The sequence below is a fragment of the Capricornis sumatraensis genome, chromosome 15, assembly GCF_032405125.1.
Source record: "Capricornis sumatraensis isolate serow.1 chromosome 15, serow.2, whole genome shotgun sequence".
Lineage (NCBI taxonomy): Eukaryota > Metazoa > Chordata > Mammalia > Artiodactyla > Bovidae > Capricornis > Capricornis sumatraensis.
In genome coordinates, this window is record NC_091083.1 from 77,204,359 (window position 1) to 77,230,239 (window position 25,881).

General features: G+C 43.0%; 1 protein-coding gene across 1 annotated transcript in view; it reads left to right on the plus strand.

The window, feature by feature from the left end:
• Window positions 1–15,649: 15,649 nt before the first annotated feature.
• Window positions 15,650–25,881, plus strand: part of LOC138091189 (trophoblast Kunitz domain protein 1-like) — a 66,785-nt gene continuing 56,553 nt past the window's right edge. Inside the window, 9 exon segments of the mRNA XM_068986826.1 lie at window positions 15,650–15,743; window positions 17,900–17,983; window positions 19,250–19,321; window positions 20,503–20,601; window positions 21,087–21,170; window positions 22,255–22,326; window positions 23,529–23,627; window positions 24,124–24,207; window positions 25,278–25,349. Coding sequence (XP_068842927.1) covers window positions 15,650–15,743; window positions 17,900–17,983; window positions 19,250–19,321; window positions 20,503–20,601; window positions 21,087–21,170; window positions 22,255–22,326; window positions 23,529–23,627; window positions 24,124–24,207; window positions 25,278–25,349 — 760 coding nt within the window.

Consider the following 25,881-nt stretch of genomic DNA (forward strand, 5'->3'; position numbering starts at 1 on the left):
TCACCACATCTAGGCTTGGAAAAGTCACTTCTTTCTTGTTGGCCATTCCAGTCATTGGGACTACAGTTCCATATTCTTTTAATATAAATTTATTTATTTTAATTGAAGGTTAATTACTTTACAATATTGTATTGGTTTTGCCCATACATCAACATGTATCCACCACAGGTATACATGTGTTCCCCATCCTGAACTCCCTCCTCCCCCCCCTGTACCATCCAGATGAGTGGATAAGAAAGCTGTGGTACATATACACAATGGAGTATTACTTGGCCATTAAAAAGAATGCATTTGAATCAGTTCTAATGAGGTGGATGAAACTGGAGCCTATTATACAGAATGAAGTAAGTCAGAAAGAAAAACACCAATACAGTATACTAACGCATATATATGGAATACAGTTCCATATTTTTTTTGAAAACATAGGGTCTGTCAAGATGATGGGTGGTGCACTGGGACAACCCATAGGGATGGTACAGGGAGGGAGGAGGGGGGTGGTTCAGGATGGGGAACACATGTATACTTGTGGTGGATTCATGTTGGTGTATGGCAAAACAAATACAATATTGTAAAGTAATTAACCTCCAATTAAAATAAATAATTTATATTAAAAAAATCATATTATGATCAGGTCTTCATCCATAGGCCGCAATGATTATTTTAATAAAGCACCTAAGTTACATTAACTTATTTCAGGAAATAATTTGACAATGGTTTACTTAGCTTGCAAAAAAAAAAAAAAGATGATGGATGTCAAGGTCTGGGGCTGCAATGATGGCACTCAACAAGTTCCTTTCTTTTTGTAGAGGACGTGTGAAGAGTGATTCCTGGAAACTCTGAAATCCGAGGAGGACTCCTGCAGGGCTGGGCTCTGGCTGCATCTGAACCTCTTCAGTCTCCTCACAGTTCTTCTCTCCTCTACCGTCCTCAGCAGAGCCTGCCTGTTTCCTTTCCTTTATTGGCCAGCTTATCCAGCTGGCTGTCAGCACCATGACAGCATGTCTTCCCTTTACCCCTAGCACTTCGCACAGCTTCTAGATGCATGAGATAGCTTATAATTACTTGAGGAAGGAAGGAAGGAATGTAGGAGCACATTCCTCATGACCAGATTAACTACAAGGCTGCGGTGCAACACAGGGTTTTTGTTTTAACCTCCATCGCCATGGCATCCTCACCTTTATCACCCTTTGCAACATCTCTACTCCCTGTGGGTGTCCAAGGTGGAATTTCCAGCATCCAGTTCTCAGCATCAGTCATGAGAGAAGAGTTACTTTTATAAAAGCTTCTTGACCACACAATAATGTTGCAATTTTCATTTTTGTAGCTTCAAAGACTATGGCTTATATTTAAATAAATGTATACTCAAAACTCAACTGACTGGCGCAGCGTCTGTTGTTTGTAATTACAAACCTTAAACAACAGGATCCATGAAAATTGTGGCCCTTCTCATTGTTCTGCAGATAGTGGGTCCCTCCCCTTTCCTTTTCCAGCAACTGTATCCTACCGAGTATAGGAAGCAAACCCATTATATCATCATGGACTCCTTAATAGCAACACAAGTTACACAGAAACCTGGGATTTACACATGTCAACATGACAGCTCTTCTTCTTTACTTCTAAGTTCAGGCAAACACGGGGCAGGTTATCCTCCTGACTCTCTGAAGAAGGGGTTGGAGCCTCAGTTGTCCAGTCCTCTAAGAAATCCGATTCCCTGAAGTCACAGGTGGGGAGGGGGCTCTTACTTCAGTTTAAAAAGTACAACTACTGTTTAGTATCCCTGGCTCTTTGTTAGCATTTTGCCACATTTTTGGATTAATCACACTAAGAATCCTTCAGGGGAGGAAATGGAGACGTAGAAATGGCACTTAGCTGCTTTATTCATCGCCTAACATGGCAGGTCCTTGCTCTCCCAAGCAGAGGGACTTTGATGAGGCTATAATGCTCTGCTTCTGGGAAGAGTTAGAATGGAGGCAACTTTAGAAATAGACAGTATCTGTTTCACACAGATTAGTCAAGTTTGGCATGGAAGCCACAGAAGTATTAGTATTTGATTGAATGAGAATACACAGGGTGTTGATGCTCTGTTTCATATCTTTCCAGTCTTGGGCAAATTCTCAACATGTCTGAGATTTTTTTTCTTTAGTATAAAATAAGGATAAGGCTTGTACTAGTTCATATTTCCAGCCAGAGATCACTAAAATCCTCCGCTTTACCTCCTTGCTTTCCTTTTTCTTAGGAATAGTTTTGTTTGCTGTCTCCTGTACCATATTACAGACCTCCACGCAAAGGTCTTCAGGTGCATGTTTACAAGTTCTAATCCCTTGAATCTATTTGTTACCTCTGCTACATATTCACAGTGGATTAGATTTAAGTTGTAGCAGTTTTAAATTGGATTAGTTTTAAGTTGTAGTAGTTTCCACCTTTCTTTAGTTTAATCCTGAATTTTGCTACGAGAACCTGATGATCTGAACCACAGTCAGCTCCTGGTCTTGTTTTTGCTGACTCTACACAGCTTTTCCATCTCTGCTACAAAGAATGCCACCAATATGATTTCAGTATTGACTGTTTGGTGAGGTTCATATGTAAGTCATTTTCTGTGTAGTTGATAAAGGGTATTTTACTATGATCAGTGCATTGTTGGCAGAATTCAGTGTGACTTTGCCTAGCTCTGTTTTGTTCTCCAAGGCCAAACTTGCCTGTTACTCCAGGTATCTCTTGACTTCCTACTTTTGTATTCCAATGCTCAATGATGAGTAGAACATATTTTTTTGGTGTTAGTTCTAGAAGGTCTTCTAGATCTTCACGGAAATGATCAACAGCAGCTTCTTCAGTATTGGTAGTAGCGGGATAGGCTTGAATTACTGTGATGTTGAATGGCTTGCTTTGGAAATGAACTGAGAACACGTGTTCATTTTTGAGGTTGCAACTAAGTACTGCATTTCAGACTGTTATGTTGAATATGAGGGTTACTCCATTTCTTCAATGGGATTCTTGCTCACAATAGTAGATAAAATGGTCATCTGAATTAAATTCACTCATACCCTGCCATTTAGGTTCACCAGTTCCTAAGATGTTCATGTTTATTGTTTCCAGTCCTGCTTGACCACATCCAATTTACCTTCATTCACCGACCTAACATTCCAGGTTGCAATGCAGTACTGTTCTTTGCAGCATCAGATTTTACTTTTCTTAACTGACACATCCGCAACTGAGCGTTGTTTCTGATTAGGTCCAGCTGCTTCATTCTTCTGAGGTTATTAGTAGCTCTTCTCTGCTCTTCCCCAGTAGCGTACTATTCAGCTTCCGACTGGGGGACTCATCTTTCAGGGTCATATCTTTTTGTCCTTTAATACAGTTCATGAGGTTCTCATGGCAAGTATCCTGGGGTGGTTTGCCATTCCCTGCTCCAATGGATCACATTTTCTTAGAATTCTCCATTATGACCTGTCCTTTTTGGATGGCCCTAAACGGCATGCCTCATAGATTCACTGTGGTACAAAGTCCCTTTGCCACGACAAGGCAGTGATCCATAAAGAGGAGTCATACTATAAATATATGTCATTTAATTTTTAATCATTCTTAGTTTATTACAGTGTAATTAAATGATTGATATTAATGAAAAGGGTTTGGATTCAGTAACTCAGTGTGTTTTTTGGTCTTGGGGAAGTCATTTAATCTCCCTAGAGACACAGATTCTGTTTTCCTAAAAAGAGGAAGATGACATATGCATTAAGATATGCCCAGATTTGGGTACTTTGAGAACCAGGGTGATTTCAGTGCTAAAGTGCTTTGAACATGACAGACTAAAGCAAATCATCTAGATTCACAGAGTTTTATTTTCCTCTCTTCCTGCCTGCTCTTAAATGTGCTGTTGACTGGAGTAAGAAGGGAAGAAATAACATTTACTGTGTTCGCGTAATCTTCTAGAATTTCACCCTCAGGAATCTCCCTCAGGGCCAGAGTGGAATCACCATCCCAATTTCAATTAGGTGTCTTTCTTCCTCAGCGATTACTGAAAACTCTCTTGCTTCAGTGATTGATCTCACCCAGGTCTATTCCTTTTCCCCGTCCTCCTTGTCTTTATTTGATTCTCTGGATAATGTAGTTAAGTTCTTGGTGCAGTTCAGTTGCTCAGTCTTGTCAGACTCTTTGCAACCCCATGCACTGTAGCATGCCAGTCCTCCCTGTCCATCACCAATGCCCGGAGCTTATTTAAACTCATGTCCATCGAGTCAGTGATATCATCCAATCATCTCATCCTCTGTCATCCCCTTCTCCTCCCACCTTCAGTCTTTCCCAGCAACAGGGTATAAACCAAGGAATCAGTTCTTCACTTCAGGTGTCCAAAGTATTGGAGTTTCAGCTTCAGCATCTGTTCTTCCAATGAATATTCAGGACTGATATCATTTATGAGTGACTGGTTGGATCTCCTTGCAGTCCAAGGGACTGTCAAGAGTCTTCGCCAACACCACAGTTTAAAAGCATCAATTCTTCAGTGCCATGCTTCTTTATAATCCAACTCTCACATCCATACATGACGACTGGAAAAACCATAGCTTTCAGTAGACGGAACTTTATTGCCAAAGTATGTCTCTGCTTTTTAATATGCTGTCTACATTGGTCATAGCTTTTCTTCCATGGAGCAAGCATCTTTTCATTTCATGGCCGAAGTCACCATCTGCAGTGATTTTGAAGCCCCCTCAAAATGAAGTCTCTCACTGTTTCCACTGTTTCCCCATCTATCTGCCATGAAGGGATGGGACCGGATCCTATGATCTTAGTTTTCCAAAGGTTGGTTTTAAGCCAACTTTTTCACTTCCTCTTTCACTTTTATCAAGAGACTCTTTAGTTCTTCTTCGCTTTCTGCCATGAAGGTGGGGTCATCTGCATATCTAAGGTTCACATTTCTCTGGGCAATCTTGATTCCAGCATGTGTTTCATAGAGCCTGGCATTTTGCGTGATGTACTCTGTATATAAGTTAAATAAGCAGGGTGACAATATACAGCCTTATGTACTCCTTTCCTAATTTGGAATCAGTCTGGTGTTCAGATCCAGTACTAACTGTTGCTTCTTGATTTGCATACAGATTTCTCAGGAGACAATTAGGTGATCTGCAATGCCCATCTCTTGAAGAATTTTGCACAGTTTGTTGTGATCCACACAGTCAAAGACTTTGGCATAGTCAGTGAAGAACAAGCAGATATTTTTTCGAACCTGTTGCTTTTTTGATGACCCAGTGGATGTTGCCAGTTCTATCTCTGGTTTGTTTGCCTTTTCTAAGTCCAGCTTGAACATCTGGAAGCTTACAGTTCACATACTGTTGAAGCCTGGCTTGAAGAATTTTAAGCATTACTTTGCTAGCCTGTGAGATGAGTGCAATTGTGTGTTAGTTTGAACATTCTTTTGTATTTCCTTTCTTTGGGATTGGAATGAAAACTGACTGTTTCCCATCCTGTGGCCACTGGTGAGTTTTCCAGTTTCGCTGGCATATTGAGTGCAGCACTGTCACAGCCTCGTCTGTTGGGATTTGAAATAGCTCAACTGGAATTCCATAGCCTCCACCAGCTTTGTTCATAGCTTGACAAGGTCCACTTGACTTCACATTCCAGGATGTCTGCTCTAGGTGAGTGATCATGCCATTGTGGTTATCTGGGTCATGAAGATCTTTTTTGTACTGTTCTTCTCTGTATTGTTGCCACTTCCTCTTAATATCTCTTGTTATGTTAGGTCCATACCATTTCTGTTCTCTATTCTGCCCATATTTGCTTGAAATGGTCCGTTGGTATCTCTAATTTTCTTGAGGAGATCTCTAGTCTTTCCCATTCTATGGTTTTCCTCTATTTCTTTGCATTGATCACTGAGCAATGGTTTCTTATCTCGCCATGATATTCTTTGGAACGCTGCATTCAAATAGGTATATCCTTCATTTTCTCCATTGCCTTTCCCTTCTCTTCTTTTCTCAGCTATTTGTAAGGCCTCCTCAGACAACCATTTTGCCTTTTCACTTTCTTTTTCTTGGGGATGATCTTGATCACTGCATCCTGAACAATAGGTTTTCAGGCTCTCTATCAGATAAACCTTGAATCTACTTGTTACTTCTGCTGTATAATCTTAGGGCTTAATTTAGATTATACCTGAATGGTCTATTGGTTTTTCCTTACTTTCTTCAATTTAAGTCTGAATTTGGCCATAAGGAGTTCATGATCTCTTCCCAGTTCGAGTCTTGGTTTTGCTGACTGTATAGAATTTCTTCAGCTGCAGCTGCAGATAATATAATCAATCTGATTTCAGTATTCATCATATGGTGATATCCATGTATAGAGTCTTCTCTTGTGTTGTCCCAAGAAGGTGTCTGCTATGACTGCCATAATGCCAAAGCTTAGTTAAGTGTTGTCCTAATTACTGATTATAATTATTTCAAAGCACTTTGAGTTTGCACAGATAAGAATATATGTCTATGGCCTCTAATGATTCAGAGAAGTCCCAGGATATGAACAACACGATATCATGTTACAAGTGAAGAAGAGGGTAATTTTCCACCCCAGGTCACATAGTTAGGAAATGGCAGAGCTGAAACTCAAACTGAGCTCCTCTGTTCCCAAAACCAGTAGTGGAGAGTTCAGAGCTGTGGTGGGGGTATATGGTAGGTAATCTTGCAAAGTCCCCGAGATCCACTCTGGCAGGTAGTTCTCCTGCTGGTGAAATCAGGTGCAGGGCAGTGGGTGGTCATGCTCTGGAGATGTGTTTATGCCTCTAGCTCCCTTCTGCCCACTCACTTTACTTTATTTCTACCCAGAATATCAGGGTTTGTGCCCCAGATGGACTTGCTCTTCTCCAGGTCAACATCTCTTTTGGCTAGAGCCAGGTTAAGAGCTTGTGTGTTCCAGTAGAGATGCTGCCACAATGGTCGTAGCAAGCTTACCTGTGTCATACCCGTCTTCTGATGTAAGTGGAGCTAATGTGAGAGGGGGAGCATTGATAGATAGATTGAAGTCTCCTCATGAGGATGTAAAGGAGGACCTGGGCTAACACACTGCTGGTCACCTAGCAGTCTTTGATCAGCTGTCTTCCACTCATGGACCATCCATCATGTGTCATGCAGTGCTCTAGGTGCTTGAATGCCCCTTGAGTGACTGTACTGCACAAAATTCCATACATAGGATCACATTCTGTTTTCTCAAGAGACCACAGACAGAATCAAGTTTGAGAATCCTACTTCCTGCATATCCTCACCAAAGCAGACAGAAGCAGGACAGAGGAATCTGATGGTCTAGAGTCCATGGGGTCTCAAAGAGTCAGATGAGACGGAGTTACTAAGCAGACACACACGCACAGGCAGAAGCAGGGCAATGGAAGGTGATGAGATTACACATTGCACATGGCTCACCCCAAATCCTCCACTTCCACACTCCCCTCTTCGCGTCTATTCTTGCCCATCAGCTGGGGTGTAAACATATCTGTCAGCACCCTTCTCTCCATAAATGCCATTCTTCACAGCCAAAACCATGAGCACACTCTGACTTTGTGCAGCCCTACTTGTCCACCTGGGTATTGTTCGGCTGGCATTCTGGGGGGTGAAGTCAGCAACCAGGTCCAGATTAAGTCCCAGCTCGCCTGTCCTCTACAGACTGGAGGGAAAGGAGGTGAGTGCCTGGAAGGGGCAGGAAGAGGGGTGTGGAGGATGCTGCCAGCCCTCTCTGGATTTCTTCTGGGAAGCGAGCAGTTGAACTCCAGGGACATTTCTTGACTCTCAAATATATCATTATGTGTCTGCTTTTAATAAAATTATCTCACCTCATTTTACAAAATCATGAACTTCATCTCTGAGACTGTCTATTCCTGGTCTCTATCTTGTCCCTAAACCCCACTATAGAATAGTAAAAAGATTCATATTAGATCCTTGCCCTGGTTCATGCCCCAGGACGTCAGAAACTCTTGAAATTTATTGTCTTTCTTTAAGCACTGAAATCTCTGAAGTATCAGAACTTAGAGAGTATCTGTGTGCAGCTGGACTCCAGAAATGCAGTCAGATGATTAGAGGGTTAGAATTATCAGTCCCTCTGGGGAGAAGAGAAAATAGATTCTGAGTTCTGTCAATAATGGCCAGAGATTCAGTCAAACTGAACATATCAAACCGTCAATTAAAGCCCTTGAACACTCGATTCAGAAAGCTTCAGAGGGTTGATAACATCAAGGGTTTGTAAGGGAGGAGTGTCTGGAGATGGTGTAGATGCTTGGCAATTCCCTCTTTGCCTTATGTTTCTCCTTTCTTTTGCTGTCTGTGAGTTTCATAGTTTATAATAACAGGAGACCATAAGTAAAGGGTCCCCAGTTCTATGAGTGGTTCTGATAACTTTTTCAACATGGGAATTGGGTCAAGGAATCTCTGAATTGACAGCCAGTTGGTCACACGTGTAAGTGATCCCAGGACTTGTGATCAAACTTGAAGGGAGGGTTGTGTTCACAGATGGAGCCCTCACCCTATAGGTTCTGGATCACCTCTGCAGATTTAGTGTCAGAAGTGAATTGACTCCTGAATGCCCAGTGGGTGTGGAGAAACTGGCTGCTGTTGGAAGATACCCACATATTTCGTGTCAGGGACAACACCCAGACCTACTCTTTTCCTCCATTTGTGTCTGGGGTGAGGCTCAAGGACAGGGAATATATTATGTTGAACAGAGCACTCAGAACTCCTCAGTAGTTTTCTGGCATTTTCAGAATTCCTAGCAGAATCTGGGACTTGATAGAATGGGCTGTGACAGGTTGCGTTTTGTCCCCATCCTACCACCTACATGCTGTGTGTTCTGGGATATTCCCACCTGCAGCTTTGTTATGTGTGCAGGGTCAGCACGTTTCTGAGGTTTTTCAAAGGATTGCTAGTCATGAGTATAAAGAATTTACACCTTTGTAGTCAGTGGTTTCCATTTTCCCTGAAAACCTTTTCATCTGAAGGAACTGTCGACCTACCTACATTTATTTTACCATGACATATGCAAAAAAAATATGTCAAGTAATTTTTGTTTCTTTGTGATGAAATTAATCTTCTCTTCAGAGACAACTGCAGGCAGAACAAGAAATGAAGTCCTTTGTTGAGTTTGCTCCTGGGGCAAAAACTGCTTTTCCCAGGTTGGTGTGATCTTAATAAAGACTCAATGCCCTTCCCTATAGCTCACCTATCAGACTATATTTTGTTTTCCTATAATGATATAGATGACAGTTGCACTCATAATTATATAGTTAGGCCTCATCATTATAGATGCCCTGGAGAAGGAAATAGCAACCCACTCCAGTACTCTTGCCTGGAAAATCCCATGGGCAGAGGAGCCTGATAGGCTGCAGTCCATAGGGTCGCGAAGAGTCTGACACGACTGAGAGACTTCACTTTCAATTCCAGTACTCTTGCCTGGAAATTCCCATGGATGGAGGAGCCTGGTAGGCTACAGCCCATGGAGGGGCAAAGAGTCAGATATGACTGAGCAACTTCTCTTTCTTCTTTCTTTCATCATCATAGAGAATAATAGGAATTTTACTCTATCCACTCTCTACAATGATGGTGCACTTGGCATAAGTATGAAATAGAAGAGCCATTGACTTGAGAAATATTTATCAAAATGTATCCTTCTGACTCTGAGAGCATAGCTTTTTGAGTAGGGAAACAGCTCTAAACAAAATACAATAAAAAATATACACATTAAGGAGGGAGGCACACAATGAAGACTGGGCAATATCCTATACCAGATATGATGAGTGTTGAGAAGAAGGAGTGTTGGGGTTTAGGAGGGTGGCAAAGGTCAGGGAAATACTCTGTGATAAGGAAGCTTTGGACAGAGCTGTGCAAAAATGTGCCCAAATGTTAGAGCAGCAACCAGGACCAGGGTGCCTGAATCTGAGAGAGTTGAGAGGCAGGGGAGTGGATGGGATGAGACAGAGAGGGCCTGGGGACAAGTCATGAAGAGGCTTGTAGAATTTTAAAAGTCAGAATATGACTCTCAGAAAACTAGGGGTTCACTGAGGGACTGGTCATGGGAACCATGTGATATGATTCACTTGGAAACAGGATCATAATGGCTGTAGTGTGGACAGTGGTCTCTAGGGGGTGAAGGGCAGAGACAGAGGCCCCTGGTCAGGCTGCTGCATTTTCCAGGTGAGCCATGACGATGTGGGTATGCATACTGTTGCCTGGATTGATTTCAGTTCATTAGAATAACATGAATAACTAGGTGTATTGAGACTTCTGTGGAGGAATCATCACAAATCAGGATTCATCAAATCTCTAGCCATTTGTGATGTATTCAGCCTTGAAACCCTCAAGTCACCGTGAAGTTTGGGGTCAGGGAAAAACAGAAGGTGGAAATTAAAACCTATACATATATCACCGATTCATGTTGATGTTTGACAGAAAACAACAAAATTTTGTAAAGCAATTATCCTACAAATAAAAATTGTATAAATTCAGAAAAAAAGAACGAACTCAACCACCAAATCATGTGTTGGATACCCAGGCAACCAATCCCCACTTTAAGGTTAGACTGAGGCTTTCTAGTCACTCTCTCACACCATGAGAGGCTCTCTTGGTGCTCTCCTCTCCTAGGAAATCCCATCCTCTTAGGAGCTCAGTTCCAGGAATGGTAAAAGACCAATTATATTTCTTATATAAGCTAAAGTATCAAAATTCTCTCCATATTCCACTATTCCAGTGCCCATGATGTAAATAAAGTGAACACAGTGGGGGATTTGCTTCCAGCCTTCTTCCATTAAATCATGATGGCTTCACACTTTCTTCTTTTTACTGAAAGCTTTCAGCTATATACATGTACAGATATTAGGATTATAAACTCATGGACCATTGTCCAGCTTCAGTCATGATCAACATACGGAGAATATTTTTATTATGTATTTTTAATTTTTGTTCTATTTGAAGCTAATCAGTGGCCACATGCCAATTCATGTATAATTATCAGTTCAGTTCAGTTCCATTGCTCAGTCATATCCAACTCTTTGCGATCCCATGAACTGCAGCATGCCAGGCCTCCTTGTCCATCACCAACTTCCAGAGTTTACTCAAACTCATGTCCATTGAGTCGGTGATGCCATCCAACCAACTCATCCTCTGTCATCCCCTTCTCCTCTTGCCTTCAAACTTTCCCAGCATCAGGGTCTTTTCTAATGAGTCAGCTCTTCACATCAGGTGGCCAACATATTGGAGTTTCAGCTTCTACAACAGTCATTCCAATGAACACCCAGGACTGATCTCCCTTAAGATGGACTGGTTGGATCTCTTTGCAGTCCAAAAGACTCTCAAGAGTCTTCTCCAACACCACAGTTCAAAAGCATCAATTCTTCTGTGCTCTGCTTTCTTTATGGTCCAACTCTTGCATCCATACATGACTATTGGAAAAACCATAGCCTTGACTAAATGGACCTTTGTTGACAAAGTAATGTCTCTGCTTTTTAATATGCTGTCTAGGTTGGTCATAACTTCCTTCCAAGGAGTAAGAGTCTTTTAATTTCATTGCTGCAATCACCGTCTGCTGTGATTTTGGAGCCCCCACAAATAAAGTCAACCACTGTTTCCATTGTTGAATACAAATATCAGTAATGATATGCAATTATTTACAATATTAGCCTGTTGATCTGAAGCCTAACAACATGAATAATAATGTCCTACAAAGCAGGATATGAAAGGGCCTTTTCACATGCACCCTTACCAGTCTCTACTGCAAACAAACTGGTATTTTCTGTATTTTACCTTTTTAGACTCAGCTGTGATGACCATCTTCCTGTTTCACCAAGATCCTCTCATCCCTACAACCCTATGTCCTGACATAGACCTGGAGCCTCCTTTCACAGGTCCCTGCAAGGCCACACTAAGCAGACACAGCTACACCAGTCCAGGTTCTGGGAGATTTTTGTGTATGGTAGCTAAAATGTTAAGAACAAAGACTACAATGGGGGCCAGGCTGTGTTAAGATCCCTGCATGTGTTATCCTATCCTGGGGAAGATAGCAGGCACAGTATAGGCAGAGCAGAAGGTCTGGGAAAAGAGTTGGACCTCAGGAGGATACACACACCTGTAAACCACCCATAGTGACTATTTTCCTTGCTGCCTCCCTGGAGAAGTGGCTGCAGTGCCCTTAGAAATCATGGGCTGAGCATGTCCTCCAGGTGCCAACTTGGCAAACAGTCAGCCCTAGAAGCATTGTCCTGATAATCTGAGCTTACTCTCATGCTCCCCTTTGTTACATGGGAATAGAAAGTCAGCCACGCCACAGAGCCGGTCGGTAGGTCTAATGAGCCCCCCATCTCAGCTCAAAAATTCACTTCCTTTTTGGTGGTCATTCTGATATTGAGAGCACTGTGGTTGCTCATTTCTAGGATGGTTTATGTCCTGCCCAGGGACTCAGTGTCCGGGTCAGGGCTTCAGAGATTCAATTAGCAAGTTCCTCTCCTTTGCAGAGGCCATGGGAACTGGTTTCTCCTGAGATGCTGAGGTCCAAGGAGAACCCAGTCAGAGCTGAGCTTTGGCTGTTTGTGATAATATTCAGCCATTCTATCTTGCTTCTATACTCCACCTTCCTTCGCAGAAATCTACCTCTTTCCTCTCTCCCATCTGACTGCTTGCTTTGCTCCTGCCTCATCCAATTGACTCTAAGCACCATGAGAGCAGGACCTCCTTTTATCCCTAGAGCTTTGCACAGCTCCAGGCACAGAGGATAGTCCATATATATTTAAGTAAGGATGGCAACTGTGCAGGAGAAAAGCTCCTCATGACTGCAGTGAAAGTAGAGTCTGGGATGTGAATTCCTGATTCTTGCTGTAATCGTCTTCCTCACTGCATCCTCAACTTGATCCTCAACCCACCAGCACATCAAGAGCCTTGAAATGTGGCTGCCTGAATGGTGCCAGAGAGGCTGGGGCCACCTCCTAGTCTTGTAAATATGATGTGAACTCATGAAGTTACATCCAATACCTTTGAGCATCATCTGTGTTAGTATCAATAGTTTTGCATGGGTTGTGTTTGTTTGTGTACTAGTGAAACTGAAACATCTGGGAACACTTGAAAAACAGGTGTCTTTCTCCTGATTTTCATCTGTTTGTCTTCCAGAAAGTCTGTTTTTCATAGCTATAGTTCAGTATCTTCACCACTAAAATAAGAATAATGGAACCTATGTGATAAGATTGTTAAAGAAGAGCAAGGTATCTTTTTATCAACACTTACTGTGGGCCCTCATCACAGGTCACAATTTTAAATGCCCTCCAGGACAGCTGAGCAATGTAAATGGAAATATTCAGAGTGGATGGGGAGGCAGGCAGACAACAAGGAATGGTGGGGATTCTGGAATCTGGAGAGAATGCTCCCTTCCCGAGAACAGGGTTGCTCTTCTTAGCTTAATTCATGGTTTTCAAAGGGAAGTCCATTGAGAAACACCCTCAGCACACTGGGAACCTTGTTGATGCAGCTGGTCAGGTAACCAACCTGTGCTACTGAATCAAAATTCTGGGGATGAGGATCTCAAATCTGTGTTTGACCAAATGACTAAGGAATTCTGATGCTCACTCACATTTGAGACCCATGGTCCTTGCTAAATACCAGGACTGTAATGCCAGTTTATTTACTTGTCTTATGCTGATAGAAAATTTTTTTAACGAAATGTCCTACTGTGAAATCTTATAAATTCCTAAAATTGTAAAATGAACTCTGTATTTAATGATACATATGTTGTAGCCAGATGTGCATCCTCTGGTTACACTCCTTTTTAATTCTGAAAATGATCTGGAAAAAAGATACTGCAGGGTTCAAAAAGTCAGGTGCTCTTTTATCATGTAGCAGAAAGTAATCAGCCATTACTCGGATATGAACATACCTCTCCGACGGCACAGCATCTCAAGTATCTAAACATCTTCTGTCTGCCCCAGGTGCATTCCGTCCATTTGAACATGTGACTTTTGATACAAAGGAACCTAAGGTTCTCGTTATTCAGACGGAGATACTGAGGAACAGAAGCAGAGATATGACCTGGGGTCCCAGAGGGCTGGGGTCACTTGTCTTGTTTTACCATCAGCATATCGTGTGTCCTGAGCAAATGGCTTTACCTCTGAGCCTATGCTTTCTGCTTAACAGAAAAGGCGAGAATCCCAGATGTTGTAGGATTGACATGATGCTTAATGAAATCATGCACCTGGAATGTCTTAGAAGAGAGTAGACCCTCGACTCACAGTGGCTTGTTTTGTGAGTAACCCGCTCGGATGCACATGTGTACTTAGCCAGCTTGGTACTGAGAGTGCCCGCCATCCTCAGCAGTGCTCTATGTCTGTAACTACAAGTGATAAACAAGAGTGAGTGAAGGGCTGGTGGGTGTGGCATGTGTGCACTCTAATTTACAGCTTGCAGTGCAGCAGAGTGTATGTGCACAGACTCTAAGTCAGATCGCTGGGCCCAAATCCTCTCTACAAGCTATGATCTAAGCTAATTGCTTTATTTCTTTATACCTCAGGTCCCTCCTCAGTAACCTGAGGATATGTCAACAGTTTCTCCCCCTTTCTTTAAAGATTTTTAGGATTAGATGAGTGACGTATCTCACGTGTCTAGAATAATGCTAGTTACATTAAAGAATTAAAGTTTTGCCTGGAGAAGTTACTCATTACTGTTTTTATTACTACTAGAAAGGATTTGCCTTCTAGGGAGGAGGAACATATGCCTGTTGCATCCATTGCTTCCATGGCAACCACATGGGTACATAGCACGTGTCTCATGTGACTCCTGAAGACACGGGGTTCTGAGAGGTTTAAATCCTCAGGCTAAAAGGTAGGACAATGCAGAGCTGGTACCCAAATTGAGGTCCTATGGCCCCATCGACAGAGAGGGAGAGAGCAGGAGGAAGTGGGTGGCTACGGTGTTCTGAGGTCTCCTGATGTCTACTCAGGGAGACCACTCTCCTGTTGGTGAAACCAGGTGAGGGGTGACTGCTGGACATGCTGTGGAGAGAGATTCTGCTCCCTGTTTCCCCTCAGCCACCCTCCATTACTCATTTTTTGATGCATAAAGATGGTTATTGCCCAGGACAACATCACCTTCACCAGCTAAGCCCCTTCCTGGACCAATGTCTGGAAAAGTGCAAGTGTCCATCCACCAGAGAAGCTGTGGCAATGGCTGTAGGAAGGTGACCTGTGTCACAGTTGCCATCTGAGGTAGGGGAGGGGGGTCAGGACACTGAGGTCCAGGTGAGACGACACCTGCAGGAGGCTGGAATGGAGGACCTGGTTACCACACTGCTGGTTACTGATCTGTCCTCTGATCTGCCCTCATCAACGTACTTATCGTTCATCACATGCCAGGCACTGCTCTAGGGGCTGGGATGCTCCCTGACTGTCCATATAGGACACACTCCAGCTCTCTGATCACAATCTGTATTTACACGAGACCTGCAGGCTTCAAGTGAGAAGTGCTCTTACTGGGCTTTTGAGCCCTGCAGACAGATGCAGGAGGCATGGTTAGGTAGGGAGATAACACAATAAACAAGACTGACCCAACTCCACCCATTGCCCACTCCCCTCCTCATCACCTGATCCCACCCCTCAGCCAGTATATTAAAAGGTCAGCCTGTCCATCCTCAGCATCCTCAGGAGCCCTCCTGCAAGGCCACCAAGATGAAATGGCTCTGCCTCTCCGCAGCCCTTCTCGTCCTCCTGGTTATCCTGGTGGACAGCACCCCGCTGAATATACACCATATCCAGGATGAAGGTAGGTCCAGCCTCACCTCTCCTCTACAGCTTCTGGGAAAATGACAGAAGTCCATGGAAGGGGGCGGGCAGGTGTGGAGTGGGTATTGCCAAGCATTTCTAGATATCTCCTATCATGTTGGTCAGGATTACTGTCCGTTTCTTTGGTTTTGGCAGCATTGGACTTCCTCCCATGAAAGGATATTCTCTAATTCCGTGGTCTGCTCTCTGGTTGTGGTGTGTGGGCTTCTTGTAGGAGTGGCTTCTCTGGTTGCAGAGCAAGGGCTCTAGGAATTTGGGCTCCTAAGTTTCAGTTTACCTTCTTAGTTGCCACCAGGCACATGGAATCTTCCTGACCAGGGAGAGAACCCATGTCCCCTGCCTTAGCATGTGCTTTCTTATCTACTGGACCATCAGGGAGGACTTAAAGTGCAAAGATTTGGCTCCACTAATATGTTGACTATCATGAGGATATATATTACAATTTTATTATATTATATATGTATAAACTGTACCAGATCAGGGTTCCCATTTCGGAGACTCTCTATTCCTGTTCCCTGCTATGTCCCTGAACCCCACTGTAGTGTAGTAGTAAAAGTAAATAAAGTGAAAGTTTCTCAGTTGGGTCCAACTATTTGTGACTCCATGAACTATATAGTCCATGGAATTCTCCAGGCTGGAATCCTGGATTGGGATCCCTTTGTCTCTCCAGGGGGTCTTCCCACCACAAGGATTGAAGCCTGGTCTCCAGCAATGCAGGTGGTTTCTTTACCAGCTGAGCCACCAGGAAAGCCCTGCATAGTAGTAGAAAGCTTCAAATTTGTACCATCTCTTAGTTAATGGCCTAGGTCTCCTAAAACTGTTGGAGTTTCCTGCTGTTAGATGTTATGAGATGAGATGAGGCAACTCAAGGGAACGTTAAGATGTAGTAGGTGTCCAAGAAATCACAAGCATGCCTCTACTGTTAACAGTTTTCAACAACTGTCACTCTAGCACTGAGAGTGAGATCAACTACAGTGGCTGCTAATCCAACCAACATGCCTGCTTAGTGAACCCTAGGGAGAAATAGATATGAACTGGGCTCAGAGAGCTTGTGGGTTGTTGAATACAGGAAGCTGATGTGAGGGTGCTGTGCTCACTAGGGCACAGAGGATGGGCAGAGCTCCCTCCTTCTTTGCTGGCAATCTCTTCCATTTTTCTGCCTTGAGTTCTATTTTGGGAATATAAACAATGGTTTTCCGAAGTTCAGCCACCGGTTCTATTGAGTTGTTGAATTTGAAGATGGGGTCATGGACCCACAATCCCCCTATTTTAATTATTTGGTCACAAGCATGATTGACTTGGGACCTGATGGCTGGCATCTGAACTGAGTTTTCAGCCCTCAACCTGCAGAATCTGCAGTAGCTCCATCAATTCCCATCACATGTAAATGGACTTGTTGCACACCCTGTGGGTGTTTGGGGAATTGAATGCTGTTGGGAGAGACACCATGTATTTGGTGTCAGGGGAAAACCCAGAATCACTGTGCCCTGTGATTTGGGGCTCAGGTGATGCTCCAAAAAGGGGGAGTAATGAATGTTCACATTGCAGCCAGAAACTGTCTGTATTTTCAGAGTTCCTGGGAGAATCAGGGAGTGTATCAAATGGGTTGTAACATGCTAGTATCCTGTCCTGGCCCTGCCACCAACTTGCCTGGGGCAGGTCATCTGCAATTTTCTTCTCAAACAGGGGATGTATGTTACATGGGTTTTGAACCAGTTACCATTCATATGTATAAGGAGGTGAATGACATTTCATGCTGAATTTTGTACATTTTCCACCAATATGTGTTAATCAGAAAAAATCTGAAAAATTTACCTTATTACCTACTTTGGATAAGAAGGAATATTTGCATGTCAAATAATGAGTGTTCTATCATGAAAACTAATTAGAAAGACCTGCAATGAATGTGCTGCAGGGAATGTAAGAAGTAGCCCTCTGTAGGCTGACCAATGGACCAAGGCTGAGACAATTAGGAAAGTGTCCAGGCCCTCTCCCATGTCCCCTTTTGACTATTCCTCATTATGCTTCTTTGTCTTCTCCCTCATCCACTGTTGACTACTGTTTTATTGACATATTTGATCCTTACTTGCTTCATGCTCCAGTTTGCTGAAACTGTTGGAATTTCGTCTTTAATAGGTCTGGAAACAAGCCATAGAAGGGGACCCGAGAAACGTTCAGTAATAGATGTGGTTACAGGTATCATCAACGGTGTGGCTACAGGTATGAACTTTCTGCTACTCTCGGGAGGGAAGAGGACACTGAGATTGAGATTAGGCAACACTAAATAATGATTCAATCAAAATGCCTGCTTAGTGAAACCTCAGTAAGAATCCATAAATATGGGCATTCAGGGACCATTCTGGGTGGTAATACACAGCGGTGATGTGAGGGTTGTGTGTTGTTGAGGGTGTGGAGTCTCCCCACACTTCCACTTTGCCTTGCAAATCTCACTGATTTTGCTGTGCCTAGATTTATCCTTATGATAACATGACATCCTGATGTAAGTGCTCTTCATGAGTATGGTCATCAGATTTACTGAGTTGTTGAAAATGGAACTTCCCAGTTTTAGACACTTTGTCAAACAGGAGTGACTTGGGATAATGTTGCAGGCATCCGAACTGAGGACAGTTCTGAGCCCTCCACTTGCACTATCTCTACTAACTCCCTGGATTTGCTGTCAGAATTAAATGGCCCTGTGGGGCACCCAGCAGGTGTTTGGAAGAATTGCATGTTGTTTCTTTCTTTTTCTTTTTTTTTAATTTTTACTTTATTTTACTTTACAATACTGTATTGGTTTTGCCATACATTGACTTGAATCCTTAAAAAATTGCAAATTGAACTGCCTTATGACCCAGCAATCCCACTGCTTGGCATACACACCGAGGAAACCAGAATTGAAAGAGACACACGTACCCCAATGTTCATTGCATGTTGTTTCTTGATGCATCACAGATTTGGTGTCAGGGAAACCCAGACTCACCCTCCCTGTGCTTTGGAAGCTCGGGTGAATCCTGGGGACAGGGGACTAATGAAAGTAGGACACTGCACCCAGAAGCTCTCAGCATTTATCCATATGTTCAGAGTTCCTGGCTGAATAGGATAGTGTATCAAGTGGGTTTTGACAGGGAATATCTATTTTGGACCCTATCAGCCTCTTGCTATGTGTCTTCAAGCTAGTCATCTATAGTCCTCATCTGAACAGTAAAGAAGTGCTAAAGGAGTTCTTGGAATGTTTACCAGTCATAAAACTAAACAGCTTATTCTCTTTCATGGCCAAGTTTGGTCATTTTCCACCAGGATAGATTCATGAAAAGATTTCACTACCTGCTTCCTTAGGCTCATGGGACCAAGACTGGTACAATATTAGCAAATTCTTCAGGCTTTTTCCTTTGTCCACATTTGCCTATGATTTTATTTTCCATATTTGAAACTTGTCCTGGTTCATGGTTCAATATTTCTGAAAATTTGAAATCTGTTCTTTCATAGGTACCAAGATTATCGAGAAGGGAGCTGGTATACTAACGGGATTGGCTGAAATAATCACTAAAGCCATTAAAGGTTTGAACTTTCTGCACCCTTGGGGAGAGAGGAGGGCCCTGAGACTGAGATCAGTACCACTGGCTGACAGTTCAATACTTAGGCCTGTTGAGTGAAACCTCAGCACAAATCCATAAATATTGGCTGAGAGAGCTTAGGAAGGGGAAACAAATGGTCCTGAGGTGAGGGTGCTCTGCTCAGGAGGGTGTGGACACTCTGCCTACTCCACTCCTCCCTTGCCCTAAAGATCTCATCCATTTCACTGTTTCTGAGTTTTCCCTTAGACATTAATTTGAAAACAGTGGTTGAGTTTTCCTGAGTTTGGTCACTTGTTCCAGTGAGTGTTTGAGCATGGAGGCAGAGTCAGGGAAATTTCGAGTTTCAGTTACTTGGTCAGAAGCATAATAACTCGAGAACACATGGCTGGCCTCTGAAGTCAGGGCATTCTGGATACCTCAGCCATTGGCCCTGACTCCACAGATACGGTATCAGAAGTCAGTGGACAGTGGGCGGCCCACTGGGTGTTGGTAATTGGATGGTTGAGGGAAAAACCATGTATTTAGTGCCAGGAAAACCCCAGATTCACCCTCTCCTGTGATTTGAGGGCTCAGGTGAGGCTTGTGGAGAGGTGAGTAGTAAAAATAAAATCCTGGACCTGGATACTCTCCCTAGTTCTCTGTATTGCTGAGTTCCTAGCCAATCAATAGTGCATCAAATGGGTTGTGACATGACATTATCTTGTCCTGACCAGGCCACCCACAGTCATCTGCAGTTTCCTCATCTGAACAGCAGAAACATGTACATGAGTCTTAGAAAAGATGAATAGTTATGAATAGAAAGACTTTATTCACGTGTCACGACCAGATTTGTTCATTTTTCACCACAATGTTTTTTCTGAAAATAATTCTCTACCTACTTGCTTTGGCAGAGTAAAATTATTTCTTTATCAAATAATGTTTATTCCTGTATTATTTACAGTAATAAAAAGATGTGGAATCACAGAGGAGGGCAATTGCAGGGAAAGCAAGAAACACAGCCCTTGTGGTACAGCCTGTGGGAGGAAGGCTGATACAATATAACGGAGGTCTCCAGGCCCTTTCCCTTGTTGTCTTTTGACTGTTATTATCTTATCCATGTTTGATCTTTTTCCTGTTTCATGGACCAGGCCTCCTGAAACTCTTGAAATTTATTCTCTTTCATAGGTCAGGTGATGATTTCCAGAATTCAATTTGATAACCATACACTAGAGGAATTGCCAACACTCCAGCTTGAATACTCAACACTCAGTGAGGAGAATAATGGTTTGTAGTTTCTGCACCTTGGGGAAAAGGGAAGGACACTGAGGTTTTGATCAATGACCAAGCTTCAATCAATAAGCCTATTGCTTGAAACCTCAGCAGTGCATAAATATTTCATTGTGAATTTTGTGCATGTTTCACCAAGATGTGTTCATCTAAAAAAATGTCTTTAACTATTTATGTGGGAAAGAATATTTGGGTGTCAAATGATGAGTATTCCTCTTTCATGAAAAATAGAAATACCTGGGATGAATGCTCTAGAGCAAATGTTAGAAAGAGCCCCGTGTAGGAACTCCTGATACCAAGGCTGAGACATTATTAGGAAAGTTTCCAGGCCCTTTCCCATGTCCCCTTTTGACTATTGTTTATTATCCATATTTATACCCTCTCTTGTTCACAGTAGACTACCATTTAATATGCATATTTCATCCTTAGTTGGTTCATGCCCCAGGCTTGCTGAAACTGTTGGAATTTCCTGTCTCTCACAGGTCTGGAGACAAGCCATAGAAGGGAACTTGAGAAGCGTTCAGTAATAGATGTGGTTACAAGTATCATCAACGGTGTGGCTACAGGTGTGAACTTTCTGCAACTCTGGGGAGAGGAGAGGGCACTGAGATTGAGAACAGGCACCATTGGCCAATGATTCAATCCCAATGCCTATTTGATGAAACCTCAATAAGAATCCATAAATAAGCGATTCAGAGAGCGTTTGGGGTTGTAGCACATGGCGGTGATGTAAGGGTCCCGTGCTTTCTAGGGAGTGTAGGCTTCTCAAACTCCACTACCACCCTGCCCTGCACTTCTCACTCATCTCTCTGTGCCTGGATTCATCCTTCATGAATACAAGACATCGCTATGTGAGTGGTCCTCCTTAGAATGGTCATTAGATTTACTGAGTTATTGCATATGGGGTGGGGTAATGGAACTTCCCAGTTTTAGACACTTTGTCAAATCAGGAGTGACTCAGGATAACATGGCTGGCATCTGAACAGAGGACAGTTCTGAGCCCTCAACTTGCACAATCTATGCTAACTCCCTGGATTTGCTTTCAGAATTAAATTGCCTAGTTGGACACCCAGCGGGTGTTTGGAGGAATTGCATGTTGTTTCTTGACACATCACAGATTTGGTGTCAGGGAAACCCAGACTCACCCTCCCTGTGCTTTGGAAGCTCGGATGAATCCTGGGGACAGGGGACTAATGAAAGTAGGACACTGCACCCTGAAGCTCTCAGCACTTATCCATATGTTCAGAATTCCTGGCTGAATAGGATAGTATATCAAGTGGGTTTTGACAGGGAATATCTATTTTGGACCCTATCAGCCTCTTGCTATGTGTCTTCAGGCTAGTCATCTATAGTCTTCATTGGAACAGTAAAGACGTGCTAAAGGATTCTTTGAACATTTACCAGTCATAAAACTAAACAGCTTATTCTTATTTCATGGCCAAGTTTGGTCATTTTCCACCAGGATAGATACATGAAAAGTTTCTCTACCTGCTTCATTGGGCTCGTGGGACGAAGGCTGGTACAATATTAGCAAATTCTTCAGGCCTTTTCCTTTGTCCACATTTGCCTATGATTTTATTTTCCATATTTGAAACTTGTCCTGGTTCATGGTTCAATATTTCTGAAAATTTGAAATCTGTTCTTTCATAGGTACCAAGATTGTTGAAAAGGGAGCTGGTATACTAACAGGATTGGCTGAAATAATCACTAAAGCAATTAAAGGTTTGAACTTTCTGCACCTGTGGGGAGAGAGGAGGGCACTCACTGAGACTGAGACAGTACCACTGGCTGACAATTCAATACTTATGCCTATTGAGTGAATCCTCAGCACAAATCCATAAATATTGGCTGAGAGAGCTTAGGAACGGGAACAAATGGTCCTGAGGTGAGGGTGCTCTGCTCAGTAGGGCGTGAACGCTTTGCCTACCTCTACTTCTCCTGTGCCCTAAAGATCTGCATTTCACTGTCTCTGAGTTTTTTCTGTACATTAATTTGAGAACAGTGATTAGGAGTTTTCCTGAGTTTAGTCACTTGTTTGATTGAGTGTTTGACCATGGAGGTGGAGTCACAGAACTTTTGAGTTTCAGTCTCTTGGTCAGAAGCATGAGAACTCTAGAACACATGGCTGGCCTCTGAAGTCAGGGCATTCTTGATACCTCAACGTGTGGCATTGGCCCTGACTCCACAGGTACGGTATCAGAAATCAATGGACAGGAGGCCTGTTGGGTGTTGGGAATTGGATGGTTGGGGGAAAAACCACATATGTGGTGTCGGGAGAAAACCCAGACTCACCCTCTCCTGTGATTTGAGGGCTCGGGTGAGGCATGCGGAGATGTGAGTAGTGAAAGTAAGACCCTGGACCTGGAAAGTCTCCCCAGTTCTCTGTATTGTTGAGCTCCTAGCCACCAATAGAGCATCAAATGGGTTGTGACATGACAGTATCTTGTCCTGACCAGGCTACCCACAGGCTTGTGTCCTGAAGCAAGTCATCTGCAGTTTCCTCATCTGAACAGCAGAAACATGTACATGAGTTCCTAGAACAGATGATGAGTTATGAATAGAAAGGCTTTATTCACGTGTCACGACCAGATTTGTCAATTTTCCACCACAATGTTTTAATCTGAAAATAATTCTCTACCTACTTGTTTGGCCAAGTAAAAAATTTCTTTATCAAATAATCTTTATTTCTGTATTATTGACAGCAATCAAAAGATGTCAAAGCACAAAGGAGGGCAATTGCAGGGAAAGCAAGAAACACAGCCCTTGTGTACCGCCTGTGGGAGGAAGGCTGATACAATATAACAAAAGTCTCCAGGCCCTTTCCCTTGTTGTCTTTTGACTGTTATTATCTTATCCATGTTTGATCTTTTCCTGTTTCATGGACCAGGCCTCCTGAAACTCTTGAAATTTATTCTCTTTCATAGGTCAGGTGATGATTTCCAGAATTCAATTTGATAACCATACACTAGAGGAATTGCCAACACTCCAGCTTGAATACTCAACACTCAGTGAGGAGAATAAAGGTTTGTAGTTTCTGCACCTTGGGGAAGAGGGACAGGCACTGAGATTCCGATCAATGACCAATGATTCAATCAATAAGCCTATTTCTTGACACTTCAGCAGTGCATAAATATTTCATGGTGAAAATTGTGCATGTTTCACCAAGATGTGTTCATCTATAATTTTTTCTTTAACTTTTTACTTAAGGCAGAAAAGAATATTTAGGTTTCAAATAATGTGTATTCCTTTTTCATTAAAAATAATTAGAAACACCTGGGATTAATATCTGGAGGAAATGTAAGAAAGAGTCCTGTGTAGGATGACTCCTGATACCAAAGCTGAGACATTATTCAGCAAGTTTCCAGGCCATTTTCCATGTCCCCTTTTGACTATTATTTATTATCCATGTTTGTTCCCTCCCCTATTCACAGTAGACTACTATTTAATGTGCATATTTGATCCTTACTTGGTTCATGTCCCAGGCTTCCTAAAACTGTTGGACTTTCCTGTCTCTCATAGATGCGGAGACAAGCCACAGAAGGGGACTTGAGAAGCGTTCAGTAATAGATGTGGTTACAAGTATCATCAACGGTGTGGCTACAGGTATGAACTTTCTGCAACTCTGGGGAGAGGAGAGGGCACTGAGATTGAGAATGGGCACCACTGGCCAATGATTCAATCAAAAAGCCTGATGGATGAAACCTCTATAAGAATCCATGAATGTGGGCATTCAGAGAGCGTTTGGGGTGGTAACACATGGCGGTGATGTGAGGGTCCTGTGGTCTCTAGGGCATGGAGCCTCCCCACGCCTCCACTTCCACTTTGCCTTGCACTACTCTCTCATCTCTCTGTGCCTAGATTCATCCTTCACAAAAACCTGACAGTCTTAGGTGACTGGTCTTTCCGAGTATGGTCATCAGATTACTGAGTTATTGAACATGGAGTGGGGTAATAGAACTTCCCAGTTTTAGACACTTTGTCAAATCAGGAGTGACTCGGGATAACATGGCTGGTGTCTGAACAGAGGACAGTTCTGATCTATACTAACTCCCTGGATTTGCTGTCAGAATTAAATGGCCTTGTTGGACACCCAGTGGTGTTTGGAGGAGTTGCACGTTGTTTCTAGAAACACCACAGATTTAGTCTCAGGGAAGCCCAGACTCAGTCTCCCAGTGCTTTGGGAGCTCAGGTGAGTCCTGGGGACAGGGGAGTAATGAAGGTAGGGCACTGCACCCCGAAGCTCTCAGCATTTGTCGATAGTTTCAGAGTTCCTGGCCGAAGAGGATAGTATATCAAGTGGGTTTTGACAGGGAAGTGTCTTTTTCTGACGCATCATCCCCATGCCATATGTCCTGAGTCAAGTCATCCATTGTCCTCATCTGAACAGTGGATCAGTGCTAAATGAGTTCTTTGAACATTTACCAGTCATAGAAAGATTCTGCTTATTCGCACTACATGGGCAAGTTTGGTCATTTTCCATCAGGATATATTCATGAAAAGATTTCTCTAGCTGCTTCCTTGAGCTCCTGGGACCAAGGCTGGTACGTTATTAGCCAATTTTCGAGATCTTTTCCTTTTTCCACTCTTGTCTGTGACTTTACTTTCCATATTTGAAACTTGCCCTGGTTCATGGCCCAATGTTCCTGAAAATTTTGAAATCTGTTCTTTCATAGGTACCAAGATTGTTGAAAAGGGAGCCGGTATACTAACAGGATTGGCTGAAATAATCACTAAAGCAATTAGAGGTTTGAACTTTCTGCACCTATGGGGAGAGAGAAGGGCCCTGAGACTGAGATCAGTACCACTGGCTGACAATTCAATACTTATGCCTATTGAGTGAATCCTCAGCACAAATCCATAAATCTTGGCTGAGACAGCTTAGGAAGGGGGAACAAATGTTCTTCAGGTGAAGGTGCTGTGCTCAGGAGGGCGTGGACACTCTGCCTAACTCCACTTCTCCCGTACCCTAAAGATCTCCTGCATTTCACTGTTTCTGAATTTTTTCTGTACATTAATTTGAGAGCAGTGATTAAGGGTTTTCCTGAGATTAGTCGCTTATTTGATTGAGTGTTTGACCATGGAGGTGGAGTCACAGAATTTTTGAGTTTCAGTCACTTGGTCAGAAGCATGAGAACTCTAGAACACATGGCTGGCCTCTGAAGTCAGGGCATTCTGGATACCTCAACGTGTGGTATTGGCCCTGGCTCCACTGATACGGTATCAGAAATCAGTGGACAGTGGGAGGCCTGTTGGGTGTTGGGAATTGGATGGTTGGGG